Here is a 27,009-nt window from a genome sequence, read left to right as displayed (position 1 = left end):
GCAGGTGTTGAAAGCTCCGCCATCACTCCTTCGGCTCGGCTGCAGTAAATCTTGGTAGTAGGAGTACTATATCTTTCCTTGGTCTGGTAATAGTTAGTACTTAACTAGTTCAAGCCCATTGAACCTCATACTAACTCTTCCTGCTGTAAGACTACAGTGGTAACTTCTTATAGTAGTACTAGGCTTATGGGGCAAACCTAAAAAAAAAAAAACAAGATGTCACACTTAGTTCAGTTAGTACTAACCGAAAATATATATACATAAACCATAGTATGCAGGGAACCAACTACGTATACCAGTAACTTCACAAGACTACACAATCCTACGAAAGAACAGACACAAATTCAATACCAGCAGACCAAAACAATCTCTTTTCCCCACGTGCCTAGGTACTAGTACGTACTACTTTAAGATTCCAGGTCCTACCCAGAACCCAGCCTATGACGTAAGCCAATGAGAATAGGAAGAACAATTCAACTCATCAACCTTTCCATCTTTTCTCATTCCCATTTCCGCCTAGAGTCTCCACTAGACAGGAAAAACAAGTACAACCACAGAAGGGCGTCTCGTAACTATCCTTCCCCCAATCATTTATGATAGGAAGAGAGAGAGAGAGAGAGCCGGGAGTTGGATAAACAGCTTAGAGGTCATCAAAGTAGTTGTTTATTTGGATGCGTCATAGGTAAGAGATATAGGAAAGAGGTTTGAGAGTTAGGTTAGGTTAGGTTAGGTTAATGGGCGGGACAGGAGACTAGGTAATGAAGATGATATTCGAGAACAGGGAAGAAGAGAAGCAGGGCCTAATGGAGAAGAAAAAAAAAAACCAAATGAAATTTCTTTTGTTTGGGATATGATTTTTTTTTCTTTACTCCTGGGCGTAAGCCTCGGCACCGGCACCCTCCTGGGCCTCGGTGGCCTGCTGCTCAGCCAGACGCTGCTGCTCAGCGGCCTGCTGAGCGGCAAGAGCCTTGGCGCCGTAGTCCTGGCTCATGGGCTGCAGGACGGGCTGCTCCTCCTTGGGCTCGATGATGGTGACGGCATCGGGGAGAGTCTTCTGGGGACCGGCCTTGCCCTCGGGGTCGGAACCGCGCATGATCTTGACCTTGATACCGAGGACACCCTGGCGGAGGAGAACGTGGCGGGTGGCGCTGTCGATGAATTCCTTGGCGGGCTGACCGGAGTGGATCATGAAACCGTCCTATTTGGAAGAATGATTGTTAGTTTTGCTGGTGCTTTATGTCATGCATATGATGGACTGGTTCTTCGAATGGTGGGGTGGATCTTCGGTTCGGTCCTTGCACAGTTGCTTCGTTTTCGCAGATCGTAGAGTTGATAATGTTGTCGTTGGATATGCGCAAATTCCACCACTGATTCGGGACCAATCCGACCATTCGAGAAATGAAAATCAATCCTTTTTGATAGACGTACAGTGAACTTCATGGACTTGGCACGGGCAGCACGGAGCTTTCCGGAGACGACAACCTCGCAACCCTTGGCACCGCTCTCCATGATGAAACGGAGGACACCGTAGCAAGCACGGCGGACGGCCAGACCGTTGAGGAGCTTGTAGCGGAGGGACTCGCACTGAGCGACGGCGGAGAGACCGCGGTTCTGTACCTTGGCGGCATAGAGGGAAACGGAGTTCTCGGGGAACTTGAAGCGCTTCTGGATGAGGGAGGTGAGCTCGCGGATGCGGCGGCCCTGCTCACCGAGAACCTCCTGGGTGTGGGTGGCACGGATGACTGTAAAGGAAAAGAGCATCCGTTAGCAACTGGCACATATAATCCATCTTCTTTTGCATATATGAAAATCGTCTCCAATTCCCCAAACATTTCCAGTTGTTGGTTGAAATATTCCCGGCCGTATTCCGATCACTTTTTCCTTTTGCTCCTCCCGGATGAACCATTCATTCGTCCCCCGTCGATTCTTCAAATCTCCCAAATTTCGGTTTTTTCCAACATAACACATAGGGTCTGAAATCAAATGCAAAATGAAATATCGGGCGGACGTACTGATGTCGGTGACGGTGGGAGTGACACGGACTTCGACGCCGGAGTATCCCTCCTCAGCCAGCTCGCGCTGGAAGAACTCGTTCAGCTCGGCATAGAAGACACCGTCGGCGACGAACTTGCGGCGCTTCGAAATAGCTCCCTGGACAGCAGCCATGATTGCGTTTCTGTTTTATTGAATTGGCGAAGAAACGGCCGAGGGCGTAGGTTGGGGGTGTGTCGTGCGAGGGCGAAATGGGCGGCGGCGGTCAAGTCAGTTTTGAGAGAGCCGGCGTTAGTGGGCAGTTTTTGCCTTTAGGGCTTCTGCTGGCCCTTCTGTGCTAGGGCTCAACCTCGCTTGCTGTTCGGCGGGCACCTTCCCGCTTTGGGCCGCCAAGCCCCTAGTCTACAATCCCGCTTTCTGCCTCAGATTTCAGGGGTTCAGGCATTAACTCTGATTGTTTTCTAGTTCTAGTTACAGTAGCTATGGACTTCAATCCAAGATCACAAACTGAAACTAATACTCAAAGCCCATATCCCGATTCCAGCATCTGTATGCATTCTGCTGGTTCCCGCTCTTTTGTATTCATTGAATCATAATCTTCTCTCTGTCTCTCTGTCTGACTGTAAACTGTACTCTACTTCCCCGGAGATGCAACGTCCCAAGCCCGCACTAAATCCACAAGCATACGTCGCAGAGATGATACGAAATTTCTTGCTCGAGCTAGGCATACCCAGATCGTTCACCCTGATCCACTGCCTCGTAACCACATATTCAAAGGTTTCGTTGCGTGGGCTACTGCATCTCCACCTCCATCCGATTCAAGCTCTTAGGATCCTGCCCGTCCTCTTTGCTCTTAGGGAAGGCTAGATTCGAGATTCCCGCAGTTACTGCCGCCATTCCAGTGGAGGCTGCATTTAAAGTATCTTTCCCAGACGATCCAGCGCCGAGAGAATGATTAGCGGTTTCGATTCCGGTCAACACTGGTGATGGCTGAGTACTAGTCGCATCACGCCCAATGGGTGGCCTAGAACCAGAGGACCGCACGCCGTTCATCTCCGCATCGGTGCGACCAAACGACTCACTCCACCATCTGACCTCGTTGATTCGGGGGAAGATCAGTCGCTCCTGTCCACGCTTGTGGTCGTCGATCTGAGGTTCGTACTGTGGATTGGTAAACTGCTCCCTCCGCGCCAGAAAGTAGTCCCACACGCTTCGAGTTCGTTCCTTCGCATTCCAATCTGCGCGTTCTTTCTCACTGTTGAAAAGAAAGGTTCCAAATTGGCATGAATAGAGGTGGTATAACAGACGGCGCAGGAACCGCTCGTTAAATTCGAATCGGGTAGGATATTGGTATAGCAACTGATACGTTGCATCAAGGAACTGATGGAAGACTGGACTCGTCTCCTTCACCTTGGTAACCTCCTTTTCGGCGGCGGCGGTTCGGGGTATAGCATTGTTAGGCTTCTTCAGATTTTCTGCGTCGTAGCTTTGCATCTCCCCATCTGATTCTCCAATTGCGTCGCGGCTGTTGTTATCTCTATTAAAGAATCCTTTGGCGCTTAAGAACGCATTCTCAAGAGCCCTGCCTGCACCACCACCTTCGCCAAACCCACGGTTGGAATCACCCCCAATCCGCTCGTTCTCGATTTGGAACCACTTCTCACTGTTCAGGTGTCCTGATCTGTGTCGGAACATGTGACCGAAGGATAGCCAATCTTTCTCCACCAGTACCATAAAGCCTTCCATCGTCCTATAGTAAGGATCGAGGCAGATCTGGCTCAGTGCACTCAACTGACTCGTACGATCCCATCCATCGGAACAGTGAATCAATACGTGCGAATGCTGGAGACCAACCTGCCGAGCGATCAACCGAGCACCGTCTAGGATGCCGGAAATGTGCTTTAGCCATCCACTCCGTGCAAGCTGGTCTTTATTTGGGCCCAGTGGGGTTACATCCGAATCCTTGAGCGCATCAATCACCTTGCTCAACGAGTCTCTCATCACATGGATATTGTCAATTCCAAGGTAAGCCTTGGTGGCAAATTTGTAGTTGTCCATGTTCTCCGATCCAAGTCCAACAGCTTGCATGGCGAAGGCATTGACCGTGGGACGAGCATCAACAATGAGATTGTGCTGCTGGGCACCATAAACTTGGGCTTTTCCCTCCGGATTCTCGCGGACAGGGCTCAGCAACTCATCTTCCAAGTCATCAGGGACAGTCAGATCAGCCAGCATATGACTGCGTGAGGCGTTCCCTGGGGTCGAGTTGGAGGAATCCGAATCGAAGCCAGGCGGGGTGAAGCTTGCAAGAGGTCTCGCTGAGCGCGAGGTTGAAAAGATGGCCGCTAGCAACGCTTCGTCTTGAATGCTGCGGTTTTGTCGCACACCGACAAGAGGCTGTGAGCTCCGTGTGATTGAGCAGTTGTTCACCGGATGAAGATATGTAAGAACCGGCACTCTCGCTCGGGACCGATATTTTCCAGCGTGATTAAGGGTATTGTCAGAAATGGCCGAGGGGACCGGTAAAAGGGCGGGATAGGTGGCAGAAAACTGGAAAGTCAGAGTCAACACAGCAATTCACAGGGTAATTTGCGGTGGAAATTTACCCCGTAGTCTGTATTCAGTTGAGAGATTCTCCATCCAGAACCAGCCTGATCGACGCCTTGTCTAGCCCATTCTTTGCTAGGATTGTACAGTTCCCAACCATTGAATTTCTGTTCAGGAGGGGGAGGGCGGTATGAGAAAGCGTACAGCTTATCAATGCGGCCCACTTTACAGGTCCAGCATTTGATGGTTTCGTAAACATCACGCGCCTTGCTCTCCGTGGTGAAATAGAAACAGACAAAGGTGAAATCACGGCACCGGAGACGAATGGAGGACGGCTGGCGGGATGCGGCGGGGGTGGGGCGGCAGGTGCACAAGGAGATTATGGGGTATGTGATCCAAAGCTCTTTGGGCCGACTAGAAGGACCCGGAGCCTGAGACGCGTCGGTGGAGGAGGAAGGAGGAGGAGGAGTGTGGGAGAAGATAATATGGTGAGGGGTGAGGTGGAGAGTGCCGACCACTTGCTCGCCTCGGCGCGCCAAGGTCACATCTTCAACCTGAAGCATCACAGAAGTCGTTAGTCGGGATATCTCATCGTGGGTGCGCTCTACTGCTGGATTGAAGCACTCAAATAGCACTGACCTTAGCAACCCGTGTTCTCTCCATGCCTGGCCGGTTACTCGGTCTGCATCAAATTCATGACTGAACGAACACACACCGATTGGGCACCACGGACTTGCAGCACGGTCGGCGACTACTGGAGCTGCAGACCCGTGAAACGAGAAAAATTAAACGAAAGAGGAGAGCGCAAGAAATCAAAACGGTTCACGATATGTAAATGGAGAGGAACGAGGCTTAGAAGTGAAAGATGACAGGCGACATTTTCAGCAGTAACAGCAGCACGGACACTCGGCCAAATGCGGAGCCCCTCGCTAGTCCGAATGGAAGTGAACCATCCATCCATCACTTCTCCAAAAAAAAGCCTTAAAGCCAGACTCCAGTCTGCCAACTACGTCAGTCCCGCCCGGGGTTCCTATGGTTTGGTCACTCCGGTTTCTCTTTATTCTGTAACCCCCATCACCATGTTTTCAGCCTCTGACTTCTGTTCTCTCCTGCACCCTAGAATTCCCGATTTCACTAGGAATTTTTACGTGGCACTCCATTCATACCCCCCTGAAATCTCTGAGTCTGATGAATGTTTCCCCTCATTAGGGCAGCTATTGCTTGTGAGGGGTTGCCATTTTGGGAAACTCATCTGATCTTCAGGGTCAAGTGCTGCCTCCCATAACACTTCATCGTCCTCTACTACTCATATCATGCTGCTGGCGGAACAATTGCTCTTCATCTGATTTATTGCAGTGTCACTATTTACCCTTGTTCTATAATACCATTTCATACCACATCCAATCTGTTATTTCTCATAGACATCCCTGTCACCTGACCAACAATATCTCATATAACATTTTGATTTTCGAACCACCTAAGAGAATATGCCAGAACTATACTGCCCAATACCGCCCAGGGATAAGGACATATACCGCTTCCGGCAGCAATTTGGAGCGAGTCTGGGATCTTGCTTTGTACTCGGTCCGCGCAATAGTGCTGACGAGACCAATGAACTACAGTTACTCAAAACGTAGGTACTAGAAAACACAATGAAAGCTCCCCCCACACGCATGGTCCCTCCCCTATAGGTTACTAAACCGCAGTCTGCCATGACCAGATCCATAGCATCCACCGGACTCGAGCAAACCAAACAGAAATGGGAATCCCACTGGCACTCCGCATTGACCGACAATGACCTTGCCTGGCTCAAGGACGTAGCGCACTGCCGAACCCTCCGCTTACCATTGAGCTTCTACTCTCTCGGACCGGTATTCAGTCGGGGAACATCCTTCGAAGGTGATCCAGCAGAAGTGTATCACCAATGCTGGAGCACCGTGAAGCATCTCATCGAAAAATGTTGGTTTCACGGGATCGGCATCCTCATTGACTTCCAAGCCAGCGCCAGCGGTATAAACCTCTGTGCCAGTGCCAAAGATCGAACAATAGCTCGGGACTGCGTCGCTTTCCTTGCCCAAGAGATAACCTTTCATTCTATGTCCGGGGTAGTCGGACTCTCCGTATCCTCCGGATGCGAACCTGCCCCAGACATGTGCGAATGCTACGAGGAGATCATTCAAATAGCCAATGCCATTGACGCATCTCTGCCTGTATACATCAACGACAACCAGGCACAATGCAACAAACGGGTTTTCGCGGGTTGCGAGACCAACATTCCTCAATTCAGGAGCGACATTTCGAACGGTAAAGTTCAAATACCTAGTCAAATGACGCTACCCGAAGCAGAGGTCCGAGCGAAAACCAACCAAGCCAAAGCCGAACGATCGCGGTTCCAGGAGAAGGCTCTGTCGCAAGACTCGGAGTCTTGGGGCTCGAATAAACGTCAAAGCTTCGTCCATGGCTGGAATTTGGGATACGATGATGCCTTGCGATTCTTTGGCGCTGGTGTTCAAGGTATCTTGGCACCGCGGAAAGGTGCGGACAAGATCTATGATATAGAGTTGTGGGTTCAGCAGCGCAAAAGAGATATAGACCCGGAGCAGCTTGAGGAGAATTCGGCGGCATGGGAGGATGGTCTTCGGAGAGGGATTCATGATTTCTACGACTTTATTGGAATTTGATTTCAAAAAGCAATTATCGGTTCGTACTACATACTAGAGAGGCGTCTTTATAATTCTTTAATAAAGCGCACTAGGCGCTAGAGATGTTGCTACTCTCGGGTGTTATGCATCGGCTTTTCAAGACCGCGGCGGAAATATATTTCGTCATCAGAAGAACACCGGAACCATGAGGAATAGTACCTAGCTACTGGTATATAATACACAAAAAATAAAGTAAAGAGGGGCAAAGTCTTCCCAATTACAAGTTATATCATACTGTACATATATCGTCAAAATAAATATCTATTTATACAATCGAAGACTGCTTCCCGCCAGCTTAACTCAGATAGTATCATTCCAAACAGCCCCCAAGCGCCTCGCTCTATCCAACTCGAAAGCCAGGGCGCAAGCAGTGTTATAGAACGTGTGGAACTCTTCCTTGGACGCAGCAGCATCCCGCGACACATTCTCGGAGGAAACATCAACGTTGGAATCAGCCGACGCAAAACCGTCCGTCATGTCCATGTTCAGGAACAAGTCTGTGGTACGGTACGGGTTGAACGGCCCGCTCTCGTAAAAAGCATAATTGAGCTGCTGGCCACGGAAATCGTACTTGTGGATACGAGTTCCCCGGATATCGCTGACGGGGAGGAAGATGTACTCTGCGGAGCTGTCGGCGGCGTCCTGGGGAAGGATATCGCGGGGGAGAGTGACTTGTGTGAACGGGGGAAGAGGGAGTTCTCCGTCTGTGGTGGAGGTGCGGGAGAAAAGGCTTCGGAGGGATTCCTGGATGTTTGAGAGGGAGGAGGAGTTGCTGTCCTGGGACTGGGGGAGGAGCTCCCGGGTGAGTTTGCGGGTAAAGCGGAGGTCAAGTCCGTTCTCGGGGAGGAGGTAATCGACGTTGCTTTCGGAGAGGATAAGTTTTGCGCTGCGCATGGAGAAGTCGGGGGTTGCATCTTCGGGTGTGCTGCTTGTTTTGGCAGTGACTTCTAGCTCGAGTTGGGGGAAGACGTTGGCATTAAGAGCTGATGGGACGAGTCGGAAGCGGTAGGCTTGTTGGTGCTCGTCCACTGGTTTACGGGCGAGCGTGCGGAGAAATTGCGCTGCGCGAGGGATGTCGGTGGTGAAGGTCCTTGGGAGTGACATTCTGCCGAGCTGAGAAGCGTTGACCGAGCTCTCTTCGAAGAATGGCTTGCGTAGGAAGAGGCATTTGCCGACTGCGGCCGTGATGGATTCATGGAAGTCGGCGCCGGTCTCAGAATGTGCCTGATGAGTGACGGATGATTTCTGTCGAAGTAGCTTGAAAAGCTCGTCGGATACCCGAGTTTGATGGTTATCGAACATCACCGTGTCCGAGGGCTTCACCTCGTCAGACTGCGTTGCTGGTGTGGCCCATCGGAACCACGGCTTCTGCCTCTCGAACCATGACGTGTTGTTCTCAGGATCAATGTCATGGACACTGGCTGGCTCAGTTGAGGGTAGGTATGTGCTGAACGGTACAGCAGGAGCAGTTCCACTGTAATAGGCAAGGTGCAGGGCCCTACGGGCATTATCTGCATCCTGTTTGTCTTCGGCAAGATAGTAGATTTGGCTTGGCGTATGTGGTGTATTTTGTTCGAATGCTACTCTATAGGTTTTGGTCACCCATGAGAGGAACTCTGGAGTGTAGATGCGGTTGTTGACTCTCGTCTTCGTTTCGTCAGGTGGCAATTCAATGCTTTCTTGTCGAACCCTAGCCATGGCATCGTGTACAATCTCACTGATTGATTCGCAGATACGTTGCATTCCTGTGATCCTCACAAGACCAAGCGAATGCGTCACATCAATCTTTGCGTCGTGCATGTTGGCCAATTCTTCGAAAGAGAAATGCTGAGAACTGAGAAGCAAAGACAGTATATGCGTCGGCAGCTGTATATCTAGTTGACCAACTTCATCAAGGACTCCGAGATGCCAGCAGTCACGAAGTATCCTTTCAGCCAGTAGAAATTTCCCCTTGAGACCTTGCGACGCTGCAACCCTATCGGCGACACCTTTTCGGGATAGATAACTGCTTTCGAGAAACTCGGAGACTCCGGGTGTCCAGCGTGTGGGGGTCGTCTCTGGTGTTCCGTCCCTGTCCAACTCATTCTCCTTCCATTCTATTATATAGTCCAATAACTGCCGGTAGGTAAATGACGACTGGAATTCGTTTCGGAGCGCCGTCCAATCGGCAACGGGCAACTTGTGATAAGGTTCATAATCGAGACGGAAGCTTTCGACACGAGTTTTGAGCAGCTCGCTATCAACAAATTGATCGTCATTGTCGATTTCCCTCAGAAAGAGAGGAAGGGCATTTTCGTCGGTGACCTCCTTCGGCTCATCCTTGGCTATGCGTAGTCGACGGCGTTGCCGATCCTTGACCACTACTACCTCACCAGGATTTCCAAGCGAGCTCACAGAAATGGGTACTTTTTTACCCAGTCTCCGTTTGAGTCGGTGGTGCTGGAGACGGTTGTGGCCAGGGGTACGGCGCGAAGATACGTGTTGCGGCGGCGTCTCGTCGTGATTCGCATCAGTTTCGGTGGATTCGAACCGGATAGATACATTATGCCGGCGCAAGGAGGGAGGGAGTAAGCTTGCTCTGCATTCTGGGAGCAGCCGGCAGCCTAAAAGACTTGCTGCACTGTTGGAAGATCGAGACAGCATATGGACCACGAAACACCAAATGCACCAGACCGGAGTTTAAGAAAAGCCCGGATGGAAAGTTGAAGCTCAGATTGATGCAATCTGAACCATCCGCTAGTCTATAAGTGGATTAGCTCACAATGTGGACCCACCCCGAGCAGTTCCTCGATTATCGATATGGTTATCGGAGACTACGCTTACATGGGCAGTTATCTACCCCAACATTCTGGTGCCATAAGTGAGAAAGCAGATATTTTGAAGAACAGAGGCCGGAGTAAAAGTCATAGGGGTATTATCCAAGAGACTGCTTAACGCCACAAAGCACCATACTGAATCACTCCTTGTTCATGACCTCCCAACTTCGCAAATCCTCGCGCACATCGAACTCGGACAGTTCAAATTCCGAACTACGATTCTTCCAAGCCTTGCCTCTGGGATTGTCATACAGTTGCTGTTCTATGCTTCCGCTTTTCCGTGTATGATCAGCGGCTGGGGCAAAGTCTGTTCCTTTCACATCGTTGCGATAATGATTGCTTGAAGAACTCCTTGGTCGCCTCTCAAAATTGGAAGGAGACAATCGATTGTCTGCTGAAGCTTGCCTTACGCTTGTGCGCCCATGTGGTGCCAGTCGATCTGCCTGATTCTCGACTGATTTCTCTGCACGGGCATCATGCCCATCTGCCCAGCTAATGCCACCGGAGAACAGTTCTTCGATCAGCTTGTCGGCCGGTAAATCGTCCGCCCGCGAATTCCAAGACGCGGCCAGTGTGCGGCGGTACATGTCTTGCATATCTGTCACTTCGCGACTCTGGGTGTTGATCGAGGGAAGCCGGCCCAGATCGTCGTGTTCGCCCTGTTCTGAGGATACAACCCCAGCGATTCCGCCAAAGACCATGGCTGATTTGAGAGGCGGCCTGAATGTCATCAGCAACATGCTCCTCGAAACTATTACAGCGCATCCCAGTATAGTATATGACATACGTAATGTAGTTCCGATCCCCTTCGACCTGGCGTGTAGCTATACCAACTTTAAGTGTGCTGTTGATCTTGCTATCCTGCATCAAGTATCTTCGCACGATGCCCTCGTCATCATCACTCTTATCCACATATTCGGAAAGATTGAGTCTGATCCTCCCTAGCAGGTTCTTCTCACTGTTCCCCCCTGACGCAAACTCTTGGATGACTTCGAAGTACAACTCGCATTCGTGTAGAGTCTGGTTGCGGTCAATGGTGAGCCTGACCTGCAGGACCTTCTCATAGTTCCAATATGCCCGATGATCTATGATGATCGCCTTATCTGTGTGACCATGGTGTTCAGGCGCACTAGATGACGGTAGGCGCCATTTGACGAAAGCGGTACCGCTCACGAGGGGAACATTATTGAGGTCAATGATCTACAACCATCATAGCAGTTAGTTGGTAGGTCATTTGCAATGTGATCAATGGTCCTTACTCTGAGTATTAACTCAAACCGAGGCTGCACCTGGAGTTGGCATCTTCAATACTTCCATGGATCGAGCATGATCGACTTACTCTCCGGTTCTTGGGGACTAGAGTTGCATCATTAGCGCAATTGCCAGAAGACATGTCATCCTACCTGGTGACCCGATTTGTTTAATGAGATATAGGATGGGTAACATACCAAAGGCCTGCATGGTTGGCAAGCCTGGAGCGAATTCAACAGACCTGTATCACCTGTCTTTCATCTATTTGAGTGACCGGGTAGCTTCACGACATCTTGAGAGGCGCTGCCGGTCGAGGCCCTCCCCGAACCCCCACATCCGGAGCAAAGGCGGCGAGCTTCCCCCTGACGGCAGGAACTGACCGCCCGAACGTATCTAATCAGGATCACGTACGCGCTAACGTTCGAGGCTTGCAAAGATGAACGCTTTGGTGGATATTTAGCGGCAGTATAGACAGCCTCCAAGTACTAGTAACTGTAAGGACAAGCCAGTTATTGTTGCGAGCCGTGAAGGAAGCTCATTGGAATACAAATGGAGCTGCGGGGCACCGTCTCGGATCAGGTGACCATTAATGGCGGTGAACCGGAAGATGGCAGTAATGGCAACTGACAAAATCCCAGGAACATTCAAGAACTCTCATCACCTCAGTTTCCAATAACCTGCGAAATCTCACTATCTTCTGGCACAATCTACCCTATTGAACTCGACTTTTGTATATGGTTGTCCAGTAAACGCCCGTTCTCAACAGCCTACATCAATATGGATCAACAACTCCCTCTCTCTCCGCCTTCTGAGCCGACGCCTTCTCCCACAGCCAAGGCGGTCCCGCAGGACTCCCCTGTCCGCACCACTGCGATTCACGAACTGCTACCTGAGATTCGTATTCCGGGCGAACCATTACCGCCGCACAAATACCATCCAGTTACTTGCACTCCCATCGACGAAGACGAAATACGCTCCCAGATTGAACAACTACGCCAGGAATATCCGACACCAGAAGCGGCCCTGAAGGCGCAAGAAGAAGCTGCCAGGGAAGTGAGGCAAAAGCTGGAAGATGCCGAGAAGAAACGCGAAGAAGTGCAGAAAGCTATGGACAAGAAGATCAAGGAACGCAACACAGAGATGAAGGTCTTGTCCAAGTACCAGGAAGTCAAGACTTCGAACATTGCGTCTTAAATTCTGCGTTCAGTCAGAGAAGTTACACAACCCATGCAGACATATTCATACATGGAAATCAACAAAAGGGAACCGCCAGTCTTCTCACAGGGGACAATTACAATGAGAGATGAATCATTGTGCGACCTTGAAGCCCGGTCGACTAGCAGATGGCGCCGAGCAGGTTGAAACTCCTCTTTGAGCCGCTCTACCAGAATTGGCACCCAGTGATGGGATGGACAAGCCATACCGTGTGCTCGGCTTCATTTAGGATTGTTTCTCCAAAACCCGGCGTGATAGATATTTGAAAACGGTTCGGCTTCGATGGAGACCTCTTCTACGACTCGGAAAACATACTGGCAAATCGAGCTACTTCCTCTCTACAAGGCTTGGAGGCAGCCAGGAAGTGTTCATCCATGAACACCGCGATGAGTTGATCTTGCGATTACGGCAAAGCCAGCTCCACGACAGGAACGGCGTTAGGAGATCTTATGAATATGGATGTGCTAATATTAAGACGTCGTCTGTACTTGACGTTGAATCGGCAGCACAAGCGTCGTGAACATTGTATGCATCAACGTCAAACACATAATTACTCATAGGATTAAAGTAGACTCGTTGTCCATCAGATCGTATATCCTTCAAATATCACGCCTCATTACATTCACAGCGATCCCAAGACCTTAACCAAAGCGGGAAGCAACTATGAAAAGTTAGTCTGTGGCTCACTGTGCGGTTGTCATCTAAAAGGGACTTACCTCAGAAGCGTCCTCAACGAGTACTTGTGTTTCGTTGACAAACTTCGAAGTCAACAAGTCGTTGGCATTTCCAAGGAGACCGCCGATTTCGCCAAGCATTTCGGGTGTAAGGATTGGCGCAACTTCACTCAGGATCGGCGAAACTTCGTCGATGAGGTTACTCGTCTCATTGACGAAACTAGGCGTCAACAGGTTCGTTGCGTTACCCAGCAAGTAGTTCACCTTCGTGAGGAGAGCAGGAGTGATTGCAGGTGCCACACTATCGATCAGATTCTGGGTCTCTTCAACGAACTTGGTGGTCAAGAGCTTGTTGGCGTTGCCGAGAAGTCCGCCGACCTCGCCGAGCAACTCAGGTGTGATGACTGGCGAGAGATCGTCGATCAATCCTTGCGTCTCATTGACAAACTTCGCTGTCAATAGGGAGTTTGCATTGTCGAGCAATCCTGAGACCTCTGATAGCAATTGAGGTGTGATGACCGGTGAAAGATCGCCAATCAAGCTACGGGTCTCCTTGACGAAATCGGTCGTCAGTAGGTCGTTCGCATTGCCAACCAATGTCTGGGTCTCATCAACGAATCCGGTAGTCAGCAGAGAGTTGGCGTTGCCTAAGAGACTGCCAACTTCCTTTAGAAGAGCAGGTGTCAAGACTGGAGCCACGGCGCCAATCAAGCCCTGAGTCTCGTTGACGAATGTCGGTGTGAGCAGGTCATTGGCATTGCCCAACAAGCCAGCAACCTCTGCGAGAACAGCTGGTGTAAGTACAGGGGCAACGGCGCCGATCAAGCTCTTGGTTTCCTTTACGAAGTCGGTGGTCAACAGGTTATTAGCGTTGCCCAGGACAGAGTTGATCTCCTTGAACAATTCGGGGGTCAGGTTAGGAGCAACAGTTTCGATCAAAGATTGAGTCTCATTGACAAAGCCTGGTGTCAAGAGACCATTGGCATTGCTGAGAACCGAGTTGATCTCCTTGAACAGCTCTGGTGTCAAATTAGGCGCGACTGTATCAATCAAAGATGTTGTCTCCTTGACGAAGTTTGCAGTCAACAAGCTGTTGGCATTGGTCAATAGCGTGTTGACCTCCTTCAGCAGTTCCGGAGTCAGGATCGGGCCGACCGCGCTGATCAGCGACTTCGTTTCCTTAACGAAGTCTGCAGTCAGGAGATCATTGGCGTTGTTAAGCAGCGTGCCAACCTCGCCAAGTAGGTCTGGTGTCAGTACAGGAGAAACAGCTTCGATAAGCTCACGTGTCTCCTTCACGAAGTCGGCTGTCAACAAGTTGTTTGCATTGCCAATCAGGCCGTTAACCTCCTTGACAAACTCAGCAGTCAAAAGGTTGTTGCCATTATCAAGCAAGGTAGAGACCTTCTTGAACAATTGTGGCGTGACGAGTGGGCCAACCGAGTTGATCAGTTGCTGGGTCTCGTTCACAAAGTTCGGTGTCAATAGGCTGTTTGCATTGTTGAGGAGACCGGTCAATTCGGTGATCAACTGCTTGGTGAGCAGGTTGTACGCAGTGTCGATCAATGACTTCGTCTGGTCGGTAGTCTTGTCATCGAACAGATATGCAAAGTGGTTGAAGAAAGACTCAACATTCTTCAAGAATGTTGGCGACAAGAGACCCAGGAGGCCATCGAGGCCATCACCAATGTCCGTCAAAAGATTTCCGGAAGAGCCGCCTGCGGATGATGAAGAACTCGTCGTTGCAGAAGACGCGGTGTCCTGCGTGGAGGTGGCAGACTGACCAAGACCTGCTGCTGAGGGGGAGGCGGCAGCCGTGCTGCTTGCTCCAGCATTTTGGCTGGAGCCACCACCAAGGATTCCACCCACCAGTCCACCAAGAAGATCTCCTCCTTGTGACTGGGTGGCAGTTGTTTGGCTTGTCGATTCCGGAGCTGCGGCTGTTTGCTGTACGGCACTGGGGGTGGTTTGCTGGCCAGCTACATCGGCAGATGGCTGCTGGTTACCGGTGTCTGTGTTTGTGTTTGCATTTGACTGCTGAGTGGCAGCATTCGCGTTTTGCTGGTCGGCACTAGCATCGTTGTCTGGCTGCTGCTTGGTACTGGCCGTCTGCTCGGATGCACCAGTTGCTGCCGCCGACGCTGCCGCCGCCGCAGTTGCCTCTGCTGCAGCAGTTGTTTGTGCTGCAACATGTTCCTCTGGCGCCGGGCTCCCCTGTGTAGAGATGGCCACGGATGAGGAGACCTGGGCCGGAGTTGCCAGCGAAGTGCTGGAAAGCAAAAGGGCGGAAAGAAGGGCCGACGAGACGCGCATGTTGAGGGTGCTCTCCACCAGGGAATGCCAGCAATTGACGACGGACGGGTCAGGGTCCAGATCAATGCAGACGGCAAGGCTCCTTTTATGCCTGCAGATACACGGCAGCCACCCGCGCTCTCCACATCGATCCAAATATCGAGACAAGGCCGAGGGTTGTCCTTAACCCCACATGTGAAATGACTAGGACGTGCTGGGGCGTCTCATAATAGCCATACTACCGAGACCAGGCGGATTGGCCTCTTCCTAACCTAACGGGGATAATTCCTTTTCGGTCCCTGGTCAAGGACAACGTGACGATCGTCCGTATTGGACCACTAGATGTGTATCCGAACTGGCTACCCACCGCAGGGGAATGCTCCTCTGATCCAACCGAGTAGATGGTTTGATCTGGGGCAGCCTATGCTTGTCGGAGTGAACCGTGCACCTTAAGCTGCGTTAGGGGCACTTTGCCTTGCGGGGGGGCGAATGAATGGGAAGGGAAATTACGAGGTGCACTTAGGATCATGGTTTGGCTCCCGATATGGGCTTATTTTTCCGCTCTAACTTCCTGGGTACCTCGGTGATCGACACCAAAGCCCATCCATTTTGAGTCAAGCGAGCATCTGACAAAATTTGCCCTTGCGGCTATGATGCCATGTCGCAATTGACTCCGCGGTGGGTGTTGACACCCAAACAGTGATTGGATGTGCCTTGGGAAACAGGAGTCCTAGTTCCTGGCTAAGGGGTGTGACCTGGGAGGTCCACTCTTTCGACTGTTACCCAGTGGCAGTGTTCGCCGTTCACGTTGGTTATCAGTCTGGAAGCTGTGGGTGACTATCACCTAAGCCATCTACGGCAAATGTTCTCCGACTTGATTTTGCGGGGACGGGTGGAAACAATAGTAGTTAACCGGTAGAACCTGGGTCTCCAGTGATGGACGCTAACTACAATGTACTCGCACGAGTAGTCGTTGGAATGGCCTCAGTGCAATGGCCAACATAAGTGCCCAACCCACCCGCAGCAGCGAGGTTGCACTCGGAGTCCGCGAAACAGCGCAAGGAGCAGTTGCCGTGCTGCGAGGTTCGGCAAGAGAGATGCTCGGTAACATGTGAAGTAGCAATGGCCCTGGCTACTGGAGTTGGCGAGCGGGCAGTTGGCGATTTAGGTTTCCCCCTCGGACTCGGTCTAAATTAGCTTGATGATCGACGGCGACCATCAAGCGGGGTTGGCGCCGTGGTTCCTCAACAACCACACGAAGGATTTCTTGGTCAAGCTGGGGAAGGAATGGGTCAGGGCACACTCATAACCGTTGATTCTGAGTAGGCTATCATCTATTGAGGATGGTCCCCTCCCTCATTCCCACCTCGCCAGACAACACAAGTTCCCCCTCGGTCGCGAGTCATTCTTTCCAATGCCATGACAGTGCCTCAAATGAAGAAAGAAACGGAATGTTACATTACTGGACCTGCATAATAAAAATCTTCCACGATGCAGTGTGCGGGCTATTTTTTGCAGATGGTGGCCTCTACACCCGCATTAACTTTGCGTAACTCCGAGGTATTTCCTCTCACCACCCGAACATCTCACCTCATCCTTCATATACGGAGCAATGTCTCATCCTAGGATCTCAAGATTTCAAAATCTGATTTCAGAAACCACTTCATCTTTCAATTCATCTTTCATGGCCCTAAAAAGATTGTGATCCGCAGCGATGACCACATCAGCCACCACCTACCTTGGGATGTCAAGAAGATGAGACAACCAAGGGGGGCTACCCTATCTCTGGTAGATCGCATATTGCAGACTAAAACATTGTGCTACATGACACAGTGCAGACCTTGCTTCCAGACTACCACGCCCTCAGAGGCAAAAGCAGGAATCAGAACTGGCAAGGGGAAAGTCATTTGACGGCTCGGGCCCTACTTTCTCGATCAGCAAGGGAGGCCGATCTTGCCGCATCCCAAAACGTGCTGACTTACTTCCATTTCTGTCGTAGATAACTAGATAAGTTTTCTACCAGAATGATAATTATAGACACTTTCTAGATCCCATGGAATCATCCAGGTACGAGAAGTTAATTCATTGCTCTTCTAGTTGTTCTGTTTATAATTTGCAGGATGGTGTGCGGATGTGGTCGTGGTCTGGGTTGGTTGGCCCAAAAATCAGACCGGATCTACTTCCGCTCTATCTTGTAACGGTAGATGGCCCAAATATGGAGTCAAGTCTTGGATGATCTGCTACTTAGTTTTTCTCCTTAATTCTTATTCCTCTGTTTCGCGGCAAACCTTTTTCTTTCCTTCCTGCTGCACTGTTGGTTATCTGATAGGGGTAGGTATAACTTTGAGGTTGTTTCAAGCTGACAATGCGAATTTCAGGGTCATCTTATCGCCTTTTTCATTCTCTCATCTACTTCTACTCGGTTCTAGATGCGTTTCTATCCTCCTAGGTGCTTGTTCCAACAATTTTACAACTTTAAGCGGAATATGCAACGGATTTTACGGGTCCTGTTCATTCCTTCATCGGGGCTCATCCGTCTATGCATATCAAAATGGAATACTTAGGAGCCGGTGTTTCACTCATAGCCCTATTACCCGTTAAGGACTCACCTATATACCATCTCAGGCTAGGACACTGCTAGCAAAAGCTATAGCAGCCTTTTCGGGGGAAGGCGCACTAAATGAGCTTTCCAACACATTGCGTGATTTATTCATCAGAACGATATTTGAGCAGACGGAAACTACTTGCCATTTTTTTAAATGGCCTATTCAGCACTGATCCCGTCTACTCCTGCCGCAGAATTTTCAGAGACTACGTACCTGGGGCTGGTCCCTGGTGTCGTCTCATAACAGCATTTTATTCAGATCAATCCATGTTTCAATTTTTTGTTCTATCTGATCGAGCCTGCTAGGGTAAGATGCTAGCTACACGAATGATTCACCAGTTAAAGCAAGAATTCGGCTCTAGACGCTATCTCCCTCGAAGTCACAGGGACTTGCAACAATGCATGCTATGGCGTAGGAAGGCCGTCACCGCAGCTAAACTTAGCTAAACTGCATACAAAAAGATCCTAAAAAGGCGTGTCACAGCTGGCTGACCAGCTGCCTGCCAGTCACCATAATAAGTATGTATAGCCTTCCCTGACTCAGTCGGTGCGTGTTTGAGATCCTCTACCCAGCGTCTTCGGCACTATCCCCATTTTCCGTGGCCTACGCGTTCCTGGTTTCGCTAGGTATATTTAGGGGAGGGGGTCAAGTCCGACCTGATCAAACCGCCTGAGCAGGCCTGTCTGCAATATTTATTCAGTGATGTAGCGGTTCTCCTGTGGGACTACCTGCTAGCGATTCCCGGGAAGAGATGCTCTGTTACAGTGTAGACGAGGAAGCCTAGATCTATAATTTACTCTGCCTCTTTTTGCATGTTTCTTGAGCTGGTATTTTTGTTGAGACATTTACTGCAGCCAGGCAGATGTCAGCCGATTCTTTGCCTCCTCCTCTTCTTTCTACGTGGTCTCTGACGAGCACCTGTAATAACCATCCAACTCAGACTTGGAAGAGTAAGATCTGATAAAATATGAAACAGCAAGACTGATAGATACGAAGTGATTCAGACTTGATCATTACCCCAACTGAGCTATTCTACAGTCTAATTGACATGTCTCTCATTTTTCTTGCATGCTTAAAAGGTGATAGAAAAAGCATCGACGAGAGCTTGTGAAGAGATTCCTTTTATTTAAGCTCTGTAATTCCCTCCCCTTTCATTTTTCTTTTGGCTTCAATAGAAAACGCTTGATATACATGACTTGCCTCACGAGAGTTTAGGTAAGTTTGGGATGTTGGTATGATGTACCTGAGGTACTACAAACTAAGTGCAGATTGGCAATAAGTCTTGTTGACTATGCCTCTACAGGCCTTAGATCAACACAATTGTTATTGATAGGTAAGTTACACTCTTTTCTTTTCCCAGATAAAAAAGACTGAAGAAGCCGTTCCCTTCGTCATCTTCGAGTATCCGTTAGAGAATTATGTCCAACATCTCTTTTGTACCTCCAGGGACTTCTCTAGGCACTTTATATGTGAGATATATGATCTTTGTATAGTAGGTTAAGTTTTCAATTGTCATTGACTTACTTACTGATCATATCTATATAAACTCCTAAGGCTATATACGTAGTATAGGAATAATTGGAGTCTCTTCGATCGAGCAGGCAGCACCAGCAATGTAAATTCATGCCCTACCCTTTCTGAGTACACGGTACTGATAATACACAATATCATTAGAGGTAGGAACTAACTTGCATAAATACTTTAAAGAATGAAGATGGTTCACCTGTTTGGGACTTGGGGCTATTTCTGCAGAAGTAGATTTGTGTCGCTCAAACATTTCTTTGAAGATACCTCGAGCCAACCAACTATATCACGACTACATAATCTCAACTCAGAGATTATCTGGGCGGTTTTCATTTTCTGGAAAAGCTGAGATGGATATCTGCACGGCTGAAGGAGGGGCAGATCTATCCCGTGAAATAAGTGGGGGTTCAGGCTGATGATGCATTAGTGGATACTATCAAGAGCAATGATTCGACCATGATGGCTGTTCAGCTATTCAGCTGCTCAGCCGTACAGTTCATCAACAAATCCAATCCATATATTCCATACCAACAAACCTGAGGGCCTGAGCGAAGTGGGTTACCTATGATTCGAGTTGACGATCATGTTATCAGTGACAAACTCAGCTTGATGTTGGTAACTATAAAACCCACTCATTTCCCTCCCGTCACGACTGTGTTTTTCCTCTGAACATCAACCTCCCCTACTATCCAAATCGTGACTACTAGAAAATCAACTACTAGCACCACTTTTTCTTACCGTTATCCTCCACTCCCAAATTCAATTCTTATCAATAACCTTTCTGCATCATGTCTGTTCCTGCTATTGAGAGGTATGACCTTTATCATCATTCTGAACATATCCTAATCGTCCAAATAAGTAACTGACCATGCTCCTCTTCTACACTATCAGTCTCTCCGACTTCCGAGCCCTCATCGACTCGGGCGATGTGGTAATTGTCGACTTCTGGGCTACATGGTGTGGTCCTTGCAGAATGATCAGTCCAATCTTCGAAAATCTGGCCTCTAGTATTGAGTCGAGCGCGATCAAGTTCGCTAAAATCGATTCTGATACCCAGCCTGACATCGCCGAAGAAGTTGGAATCAGAACCTTGCCTACTTTCATGGTGTTTAAAAATGGCCAGAAAGTGGACGAACTGGTGGGTGCTAGTCCCCAAGGCCTGCACGCGCTTATTCAGCGCCATGCATGAGTCTGGTAAACTATATACTACTCTGTTGTGCTATGTATTTGAGCAAGAAGGGCCTTTGTGTGAAGCGAGATGAGATTGCTATATCTGATATGTGTACATGTCTTGAATCACTTGCTGGTTCTCTTCTCACTTGGTTTTGTTGATAGCCCAAGTTTCGATTCTTATACCAGGAACTAAACGTAATATACATACGATAACTGATCTCGTTTAGTGGTAAAAGAAGATCTAAATATACTAATAGCTGTCGCTAATGATACTACAGACGTATATAATATACTTAAGTAGGACTATATCACTGTAGAATCACATTCAATCATAAGTAGTCAGGCAGGTTATAACACTGGTTCTATAGTAGTACAGACATACTGTAGACAATATATTGTTTAAAGAGCTCGAAGAGCGAGCCTAACATCTGATAGACTATCAACTTTGCGGCATAAAGTGATCATGAAAATTATTCCATGCCTTATCTAGCTCAACTGATACCCCTTCCTCACGCAGCTGAACATACCCAAGCCCATCACATCCCTTTGCCTTACTCATAACTACTACTTATTCCAAAGAAGCACCATGTTTCTATCCTACCCAGCTACACAAACCACGAACCAATACCCATATCTCAAAGCTAGACCCATGGGTCCAGTAACCCCGTCAGATCAACGATCTTGAAACACAATGAGATCCTGGACAACCACATATAACCTTGGAGACAAGCTTTCGATGAAGACAGGAAAGAGATAGAGACCCTAATATCGAGAATCACCCAAAGTCACGTCTCTTACTAGAAGAGAATAACATATATGTCAAAGGAAGCTTCCGTGAATACGACTCAATGTTGTTTGTTAGACTTGAAACATGTCATTGCGGGTCACTAGCAGTCCTGACGGAAATGAGGCTTTCACGCTTGTCTTTATCTTGACTTCTTGGGGAGATTATTTACAAGGGAGTAGGTATATGTATGTGTGTGAGTGTGTGTTACTTCCTGTTCTTTATCATTATCATTATCCCATGATTCATGGCATGCTTGGTGTTAGTGAGGTTGGTGCTGAGATGGATATTTCGAAAATTGGGTTCATCGTGTACTAGTAGTAGGTCCATCGAGCATGATTGAAATACAAAGTAGCTTATAAAAATATATTTCACGTGTCCACTATGATACTCTTCACTGCTACTAAAAACCATATATGAGATTTTAGTAGTGGGTTGGATAGGTAAAATCAAGTTAGATTTCGGTTAAGATTCTTTAGTAGTCATAACAGCATGAAATACCCAAACCAAATGAATCTAACCATCTCACCTTCTCCATAAGACTCAGTCTTAGCCATTGAAATCCCACATCTCTGACTCTTGGATTTCATTAGAGGTTATTCTTATAACTTTGTTAACCCCACATCTTTGAATAACATCTCGTCCGGATACATACTAATGGTTCTTAGAACTTCACGCATGCTTGACCGAGACTTTCGAAAGAATTTCATCCTATAGATTAGCCAACACGTGATGAATCAGTACTTTATATCAAAGTTTCTTTCGAAGCTGAATTTAACTTTCTTCCCTGAAAGAAAGCGTCGTGTGGCTGTGTAACACTCTATCCGTGACGTTGGCTGTACAAGCTTCATAATGGGATGTAAAGTTTTACCGTTGGTCCGCAGACTTTGTATGCTCAATCTTAAACTTGCCAATTATCCTGGCAGTTGGTTAAGTTTGAAAGCTAATCGTGAGTAATATGGCTTGGGAGAGAAGGTAAAAACTTGAGAGTTGGTGCTAATTGGTTTGGTGCTATTCAGAGAGTTGAAGGTAAAAATGAGGTCTCTATCTGGTGCAATTATTTAGCTGATGCGCTGGAAGGAGTGTCAGTATGGGAAGCATAAAAAGGACAAAGTGGTAAGTTCCAGGCAATTATAGCGTTATTCAGTTTCTCATGGTATCACTTAGCTCGTGCAGACTAATAATGTATTGCAGTCCCTCTGCTCCTTTTTTGCTTGCTCTGCTAGCCGTAGTAAATGCCCAACAAAGACTTCAAAGAAAAAGAGAGAGATTGCAACGGACACCAATCAGAACCACTGACATGTTCCGCACATAGGCAACAGATGATACATCGTACAGGAAAAGCAACACAAGTAGACAGGTCAGGTGATTAGCGCATCTGTCGTGAACCAGAGGGGTCGAACTTTTGACGTCCGGTCCTCTTTTCAGAGCCTCATGCAGTGTCATTATGATGGTAGTAACCCGGTCGACTTTACCTCAGGTTGTACAAGCTTCAAGCCACTGTTGTGACATATCAGGCATCAAAGACAGATCTCACAAGCGCGTTTACTTATCGGTTTCAGCATTCACAGCAGTTGAAAGAAAGTCGGAAAGCATGTGCGGTGTTACATTAGAGTCAGCTGTCCAAGGTCTCTTCGCTCAATGCAGACGCAAAATAGCCAGCTGAAAGTGATCTCCTCTCTAGTACGTACTAGAGGTAAGTGATAGTGTGACATATTGTGCATATTGTTCGGCTCATTCTCGAGCCAAAGCACTTTGCGCTCAGATGGTCTTGGTATCTATATAATATAGTTTGGCTGGCTGTGGTGGTCTCAGTCCACATGCTATGCCATATCAATAGTGTCGCAATTAGGTGCTGACATCAGCTAATGTGCCCCGGTTTCGACAGACCATGGTTAGAGGGTGACCTGAACCGATGTGATGGGTCTAGATGGCCAAGAGGTGGTGGAGACGAGCGAGGGGTATCTCAGCTGGATTGGGGATTGGCAGTATCGAAGAGGGAAGTTTGTAAACAGTTACGTCAAGTGCGAATGACTGTTGTCTCACAACAGAACTATAAAGGCGATCAGTAGCTCAGCTCGCAAGATAGGGACTTCCTACTTCGGACTCCAGCATAATTAGACCTCTCCAGAAGTACGAGAGTGATGAGTCCAGACCATTATTCCTTGTAGCTTTGACCCCTGGATCAGCGGACAAAGTACGCATACCTATCTCCAGGATGTTTGTGCTCGGTGTCCCCTTAGATAGGAAAATAGATGACCCCAGCTCCCCTGGAGGATGAATCCGAACGAGATGACCTCATTCCAACACTCTTTCGAGCATCCAGGCCAGTCCATTCCCTTCCCAAGATGGCTAGTAGAACAGGTGACCAAACTGGCATGCACTGTCAGCAGAACCAAGTGGGTCGACACCACCATTACACTCAGGATCAGAGGAGGAATAATGAGGTTAAAAGCCCAAGATATCTCCCGGTAGTATGCATGCCCTACAGTAGTACGGGGGCCCCCTCCTCTGCCATGGCTGACCCAGTGCCCCCCTGGTCGCCCGCACGGGGATGGGGTTGTCTGAAACACAGAACAGGGATTAGCCTCAGCAAGGCAGCCCGTATTGGCCAGTTGCAGTCCGGGTCGGGGGCTAAAGTCTGACTCTGGTTAAGATGGGCGAGGACTCAGCGCTTAGGCGGGCATGTAAGGTAATGCATGGTAATGATGCAGGTTGCATCTCACTAGCGGTATCATTAGGCTATCTCAGACCTGCCTGCGAGCGGCTTCAATGCGCGCGCGGTTGCAATGTTTTCTTCAAGGCTGCCATGCCGTGTCCCCGTCGTGGAGGTCCGGATGAAATCCGGAATCTTGCATGAAACCTCCGATAATCGAAGCCGCCCGTTGCATCCAGGCGTGTGATGAGTGCGATGGGGGAAGGTCATCAAGGCAGACAATGGGGCGCAGCGCTAATCCAAGGTCATGTGAAGGGGGAGCATTTGCGTTCCGGGGGGGTATTTCTGGGTTAGCAGGCATCGTACTTCGTATACAGTCTTCGATGGATGCAGATGCAGGTAGTGTTTAGTAGTAGACTACGCAGGAGAGTAAGTTTAGTTAACTAAGTTAGTTACTCGTCCCGCTTATCTCATCGCCCATAGTTATGACCCGAGGCTAAGCATGATGTATCTGATAGTAGTGGGGAGATTCTTCACTACCAACTACTATCGACAGGTAACTAGTCAAACAATATTCATAGTTCGACTCTACATTGTTCCAGCTATGCCCTAGTTCCAAATAAATTCTCCGCCCATTATGTCATGGTGGTTCTGCAGAAACTTCGCCACAGTGATGTGGCTCAAAATGACAGCAGCGACGGGTGAGGCGCAGCAATCGGCCATCGCCGACACCGCCGTCAGATTCACGTCTTGTCCACCAACGGGGCTTTTCCTGTTGCCTGCCTGCATCCTGCATATCCTTGCTTGCCTACTCTGTACTCTCTGCTGCTTCATTTCTTTTTTTATACCTTTTTGCCGTCTCTCTATTTGCCCCATGAGGCGATCCATGCCTCTTTTTTTGACTCCAGCCTTGCTAAGTATGTATAGGCTAGGGTCCACGATATGTCATAGTGCGGGCCATAACGGTCGTTCCAGCATTCCGCATCCAATCTGATGGGTCGCATGGTCTTTAGTGCACAGCTGACGACGCGCTGGTTGCTTATGCCGCATTCTTGCGCCAGACTGACTACCTTGCCATCTGGTGCCCGGAACCGACTCCAGCCGACGCAGCGATGCGCTCTGCCATTGTTTCTCTCGTGCCTCCATTCACCCAATCTCTTCCCATGCCTGGTGAGTGTACTCCGCTTTGATTGAGTCCACTGCTGGGCGCGTGCTGAGACCGAAGTTTAGCATCGTCTTGCCTCACCCATTGACCCCAGGCACTGCCGCTTTTTGGTTGATGCTCCGGCCCTGGTTGGGTTGATGCCGTCCGAGGAGGGTCGTGCAAGGTCGGCTAGGGGATGACATGACCGCATCTATGGATGAACTTTTTTTCATCTCCATCTCAGCCAGTCCCGGTGTCGCCGGGCGCCCACTACCCCTAAATACCAGGCTTGTGCATTGGCTTGCCACAGACCCATGTGCTCGGAGTTTGTGCCTGGTCATGGTAATATCTCCAGATTCCGGTGTCTCCTGGATGACACGAGCACAAGCCAGGGCTCTCAGTCAGCCAACCATGAAGCAGTGGGTGGGCGTGCAGACTAGCGACAAGTTCTACACATTAGGGTAGTTCAGGGCAACGCGAGAAGCGCATGCATGCAGATCGGGGGGAGGTTCGACGGGAGAAATCCCCTTTTCGCTCCCTTTGTGCTGCGTGTAATAACGAAGTATCATTTCTTACGAGGAGGCCTCCCGTCCGACTGACTTCCCATTCGAGAAAGTCTGGAGATGACCGTCGACGAAGCCCAGTCCAATGGTAGATCGTAGCAGGGATCTCAGCTGCGGCGTATGAGCCGGACCGTGAGGGTGTCAGCGAATCTGAGGCCAGAAGAGACCTTGTACCAACTTCCAAGGACATTTAGCTCGCCCCACGATGCCCTCAACCCCTCCATGATTCATCAGCTGAGTCTGAGGTCTTTTTCCCTCCGCTACCCGAAGAGGATTAGGGGATCCGAATAATGTTGTGGATTGGAACGACCAGGCCGAGTTCGTTTCACGTTGCCCTTTCCCCATTGCGTGCTGCGTCTATGTTTCGATCAGGGCTTACTTGGAGGAGAGAAGTTCCTCCTATCACAAGTTTATCTTAGTGTTTGTTCTCTCCAATGTTGCAAGAAACATAGAATCAGAGCGATAAGAAGTAGTGCAGTGTGCCGCACAACAATACGCAGCAGGCAGACAGTATCCGTTGGGTCACGATCTTTGGAACCGAGTCGGTGCGACAGCGTACTGGCGGCGGCCAGCGCTTTGTGGACCCTCCTGAACCTTTGGTTGATAAAGCGTGGGATTTCGGGTAGATTATCTGGTTCCTCTACACTTGATCCGGAAAGACCCTCTGTAGTAGTAGTTATTGTTGTTATGGAGTATGTGGTGCTATTGAAGGCATATTCTTTCTACTATGTACACGGCCGACTCCAACGCGCTGCTACTGTGAGTCATGCAGCAAGCAAATGTGGGTTCTATTGTGCTTTTGCCGCGGGCAGCGGTCTGTATAACCCGTTGCGCGCAAGATTTGAGCGCGCGGGGGATTTACTCTTTTCAGTGGAAGATGAAGTTATGATGATAGAGTCTTATTTGTCTTGTGCTTTTTCGTATCTATAAGTTATGGTTAACTTTCTCCTTTTTGTCCCGTGACTTAATACACTTGTTGGTTAATAAGCCACCCATTCCAACAAATTTGGTGAAAAAATGCCCTCTTTGGGTATTTTAAGAATGAAACTAAACCAGATTCCTTCTTAAAA

General features: G+C 49.0%; 8 protein-coding genes across 8 annotated transcripts; 4 read left to right on the top strand and 4 right to left on the bottom strand.

Annotated features, from left to right (window-relative positions):
- Positions 1–865: 865 nt before the first annotated feature.
- Positions 866–2,166, bottom strand: BO85DRAFT_490729 (40S ribosomal protein uS3; the record flags this gene model as incomplete). Its single annotated transcript, XM_025663671.1, has 3 exons — positions 866–1,198; positions 1,429–1,742; positions 2,013–2,166. The coding sequence occupies 3 exons, from the start codon at positions 2,164–2,166 to the stop codon at positions 866–868; spliced, it is 801 nt and encodes a 266-aa protein (XP_025512999.1).
- A 344-nt stretch (positions 2,167–2,510) lies between these two features.
- BO85DRAFT_480056 (phosphatidylinositol-3-phosphatase YMR1) lies at positions 2,511–5,409 on the bottom strand. The gene is made up of 3 exons (XM_025662984.1): positions 5,179–5,409; positions 4,599–5,093; positions 2,511–4,542 (listed from the first exon to the last, which is right to left on the bottom strand). Exons 1-3 carry the CDS (start codon positions 5,200–5,202, stop codon positions 2,785–2,787), a joined length of 2,277 nt encoding a protein of 758 aa, XP_025512998.1. The 5' UTR covers positions 5,203–5,409; the 3' UTR covers positions 2,511–2,784.
- A 502-nt stretch (positions 5,410–5,911) lies between these two features.
- BO85DRAFT_91793 (uncharacterized protein) lies at positions 5,912–7,381 on the top strand. Its single transcript, XM_025665787.1, has 2 exons — positions 5,912–6,172; positions 6,260–7,381. Exons 1-2 carry the CDS (start codon positions 6,027–6,029, stop codon positions 7,218–7,220), a joined length of 1,107 nt encoding a protein of 368 aa, XP_025512997.1. The 5' UTR covers positions 5,912–6,026; the 3' UTR covers positions 7,221–7,381.
- A 21-nt stretch (positions 7,382–7,402) lies between these two features.
- Positions 7,403–11,822, bottom strand: BO85DRAFT_426652 (uncharacterized protein). Its single transcript, XM_025658125.1, has 6 exons — positions 11,506–11,822; positions 11,397–11,413; positions 11,317–11,340; positions 10,845–11,257; positions 10,202–10,777; positions 7,403–9,852 (listed from the first exon to the last, which is right to left on the bottom strand). Exons 1-6 carry the CDS (start codon positions 11,516–11,518, stop codon positions 7,542–7,544), a joined length of 3,354 nt encoding a protein of 1,117 aa, XP_025512996.1. The 5' UTR covers positions 11,519–11,822; the 3' UTR covers positions 7,403–7,541.
- A 136-nt stretch (positions 11,823–11,958) lies between these two features.
- On the top strand, positions 11,959–12,863 carry BO85DRAFT_91767 (uncharacterized protein). The gene has a single exon (XM_025665786.1). The coding sequence runs from the start codon at positions 12,086–12,088 to the stop codon at positions 12,500–12,502; it is 417 nt and encodes a 138-aa protein (XP_025512995.1). The 5' UTR covers positions 11,959–12,085; the 3' UTR covers positions 12,503–12,863.
- Positions 12,864–12,933: 70 nt separating this feature from the next.
- On the bottom strand, positions 12,934–15,528 carry BO85DRAFT_451976 (uncharacterized protein). The gene is made up of 2 exons (XM_025660716.1): positions 13,240–15,528; positions 12,934–13,184 (listed from the first exon to the last, which is right to left on the bottom strand). Exons 1-2 carry the CDS (start codon positions 15,508–15,510, stop codon positions 13,146–13,148), a joined length of 2,310 nt encoding a protein of 769 aa, XP_025512994.1. The 5' UTR covers positions 15,511–15,528; the 3' UTR covers positions 12,934–13,145.
- Positions 15,529–20,328: 4,800 nt separating this feature from the next.
- Positions 20,329–21,054, top strand: BO85DRAFT_451974 (thioredoxin). Its single transcript, XM_025660715.1, has 2 exons — positions 20,329–20,430; positions 20,511–21,054. The coding sequence occupies exons 1-2, from the start codon at positions 20,408–20,410 to the stop codon at positions 20,806–20,808; spliced, it is 321 nt and encodes a 106-aa protein (XP_025512993.1). The 5' UTR covers positions 20,329–20,407; the 3' UTR covers positions 20,809–21,054.
- A 2,685-nt stretch (positions 21,055–23,739) lies between these two features.
- On the top strand, positions 23,740–24,268 carry BO85DRAFT_91699 (uncharacterized protein). The gene has a single exon (XM_025665785.1). It carries the CDS (start codon positions 23,832–23,834, stop codon positions 24,219–24,221), a length of 390 nt encoding a protein of 129 aa, XP_025512992.1. The 5' UTR covers positions 23,740–23,831; the 3' UTR covers positions 24,222–24,268.
- Positions 24,269–27,009: the final 2,741 nt, after the last annotated feature.

The sequence above is a fragment of the Aspergillus piperis genome (assembly GCF_003184755.1).
Source record: "Aspergillus piperis CBS 112811 unplaced genomic scaffold BO85scaffold_17, whole genome shotgun sequence".
Taxonomy (NCBI): Eukaryota; Fungi; Ascomycota; class Eurotiomycetes; order Eurotiales; family Aspergillaceae; genus Aspergillus; species Aspergillus piperis.
This window is presented reverse-complemented; position numbering and strand designations above follow the sequence as displayed.

Bases quoted from the DNA above. Each gene is read 5' to 3' on its own strand.
- BO85DRAFT_480056 (XM_025662984.1), bottom strand. From the start codon at position 5,202: ATGGAGAGAACACGGGTTGCTAAG. The intron at 5,094-5,178 runs GTCAGTGCTATT...GTGATGCTTCAG, and splicing joins AGAGAACACGGGTTGCTAAG to GTTGAAGATGTGACCTTGGC. The intron at 4,543-4,598 runs GTAAATTTCCAC...CTGACTTTCCAG, and splicing joins AACTGAATACAGACTACGGG to TTTTCTGCCACCTATCCCGC.
- BO85DRAFT_91793 (XM_025665787.1), top strand. From the start codon at position 6,027: ATGCCAGAACTATACTGCCCAATACCGCCCAGGGATAAGGACATATAC. The intron at 6,173-6,259 runs GTAGGTACTAGA...TGCCATGACCAG, and splicing joins GAACTACAGTTACTCAAAAC to ATCCATAGCATCCACCGGAC.
- BO85DRAFT_426652 (XM_025658125.1), bottom strand. The intron at 10,778-10,844 runs GTATGTCATATA...GATGACATTCAG, and splicing joins GGGGATCGGAACTACATTAC to GCCGCCTCTCAAATCAGCCA. The intron at 9,853-10,201 runs GTGATTCAGTAT...CAGTGCAGCAAG, and splicing joins TGGGAGGTCATGAACAAGGA to TCTTTTAGGCTGCCGGCTGC.
- BO85DRAFT_91767 (XM_025665786.1), top strand. From the start codon at position 12,086: ATGGATCAACAACTCCCTCTCTCTCCGCCTTCTGAGCCGACGCCTTCT.
- BO85DRAFT_451976 (XM_025660716.1), bottom strand. From the start codon at position 15,510: ATGCGCGTCTCGTCGGCCCTTCTTTCCGCCCTTTTGCTTTCCAGCACT. The intron at 13,185-13,239 runs GTAAGTCCCTTT...AACTTTTCATAG, and splicing joins TCGTTGAGGACGCTTCTGAG to TTGCTTCCCGCTTTGGTTAA.
- BO85DRAFT_451974 (XM_025660715.1), top strand. From the start codon at position 20,408: ATGTCTGTTCCTGCTATTGAGAG. The intron at 20,431-20,510 runs GTATGACCTTTA...CTACACTATCAG, and splicing joins TCTGTTCCTGCTATTGAGAG to TCTCTCCGACTTCCGAGCCC.
- BO85DRAFT_91699 (XM_025665785.1), top strand. From the start codon at position 23,832: ATGACCCCAGCTCCCCTGGAGGATGAATCCGAACGAGATGACCTCATT.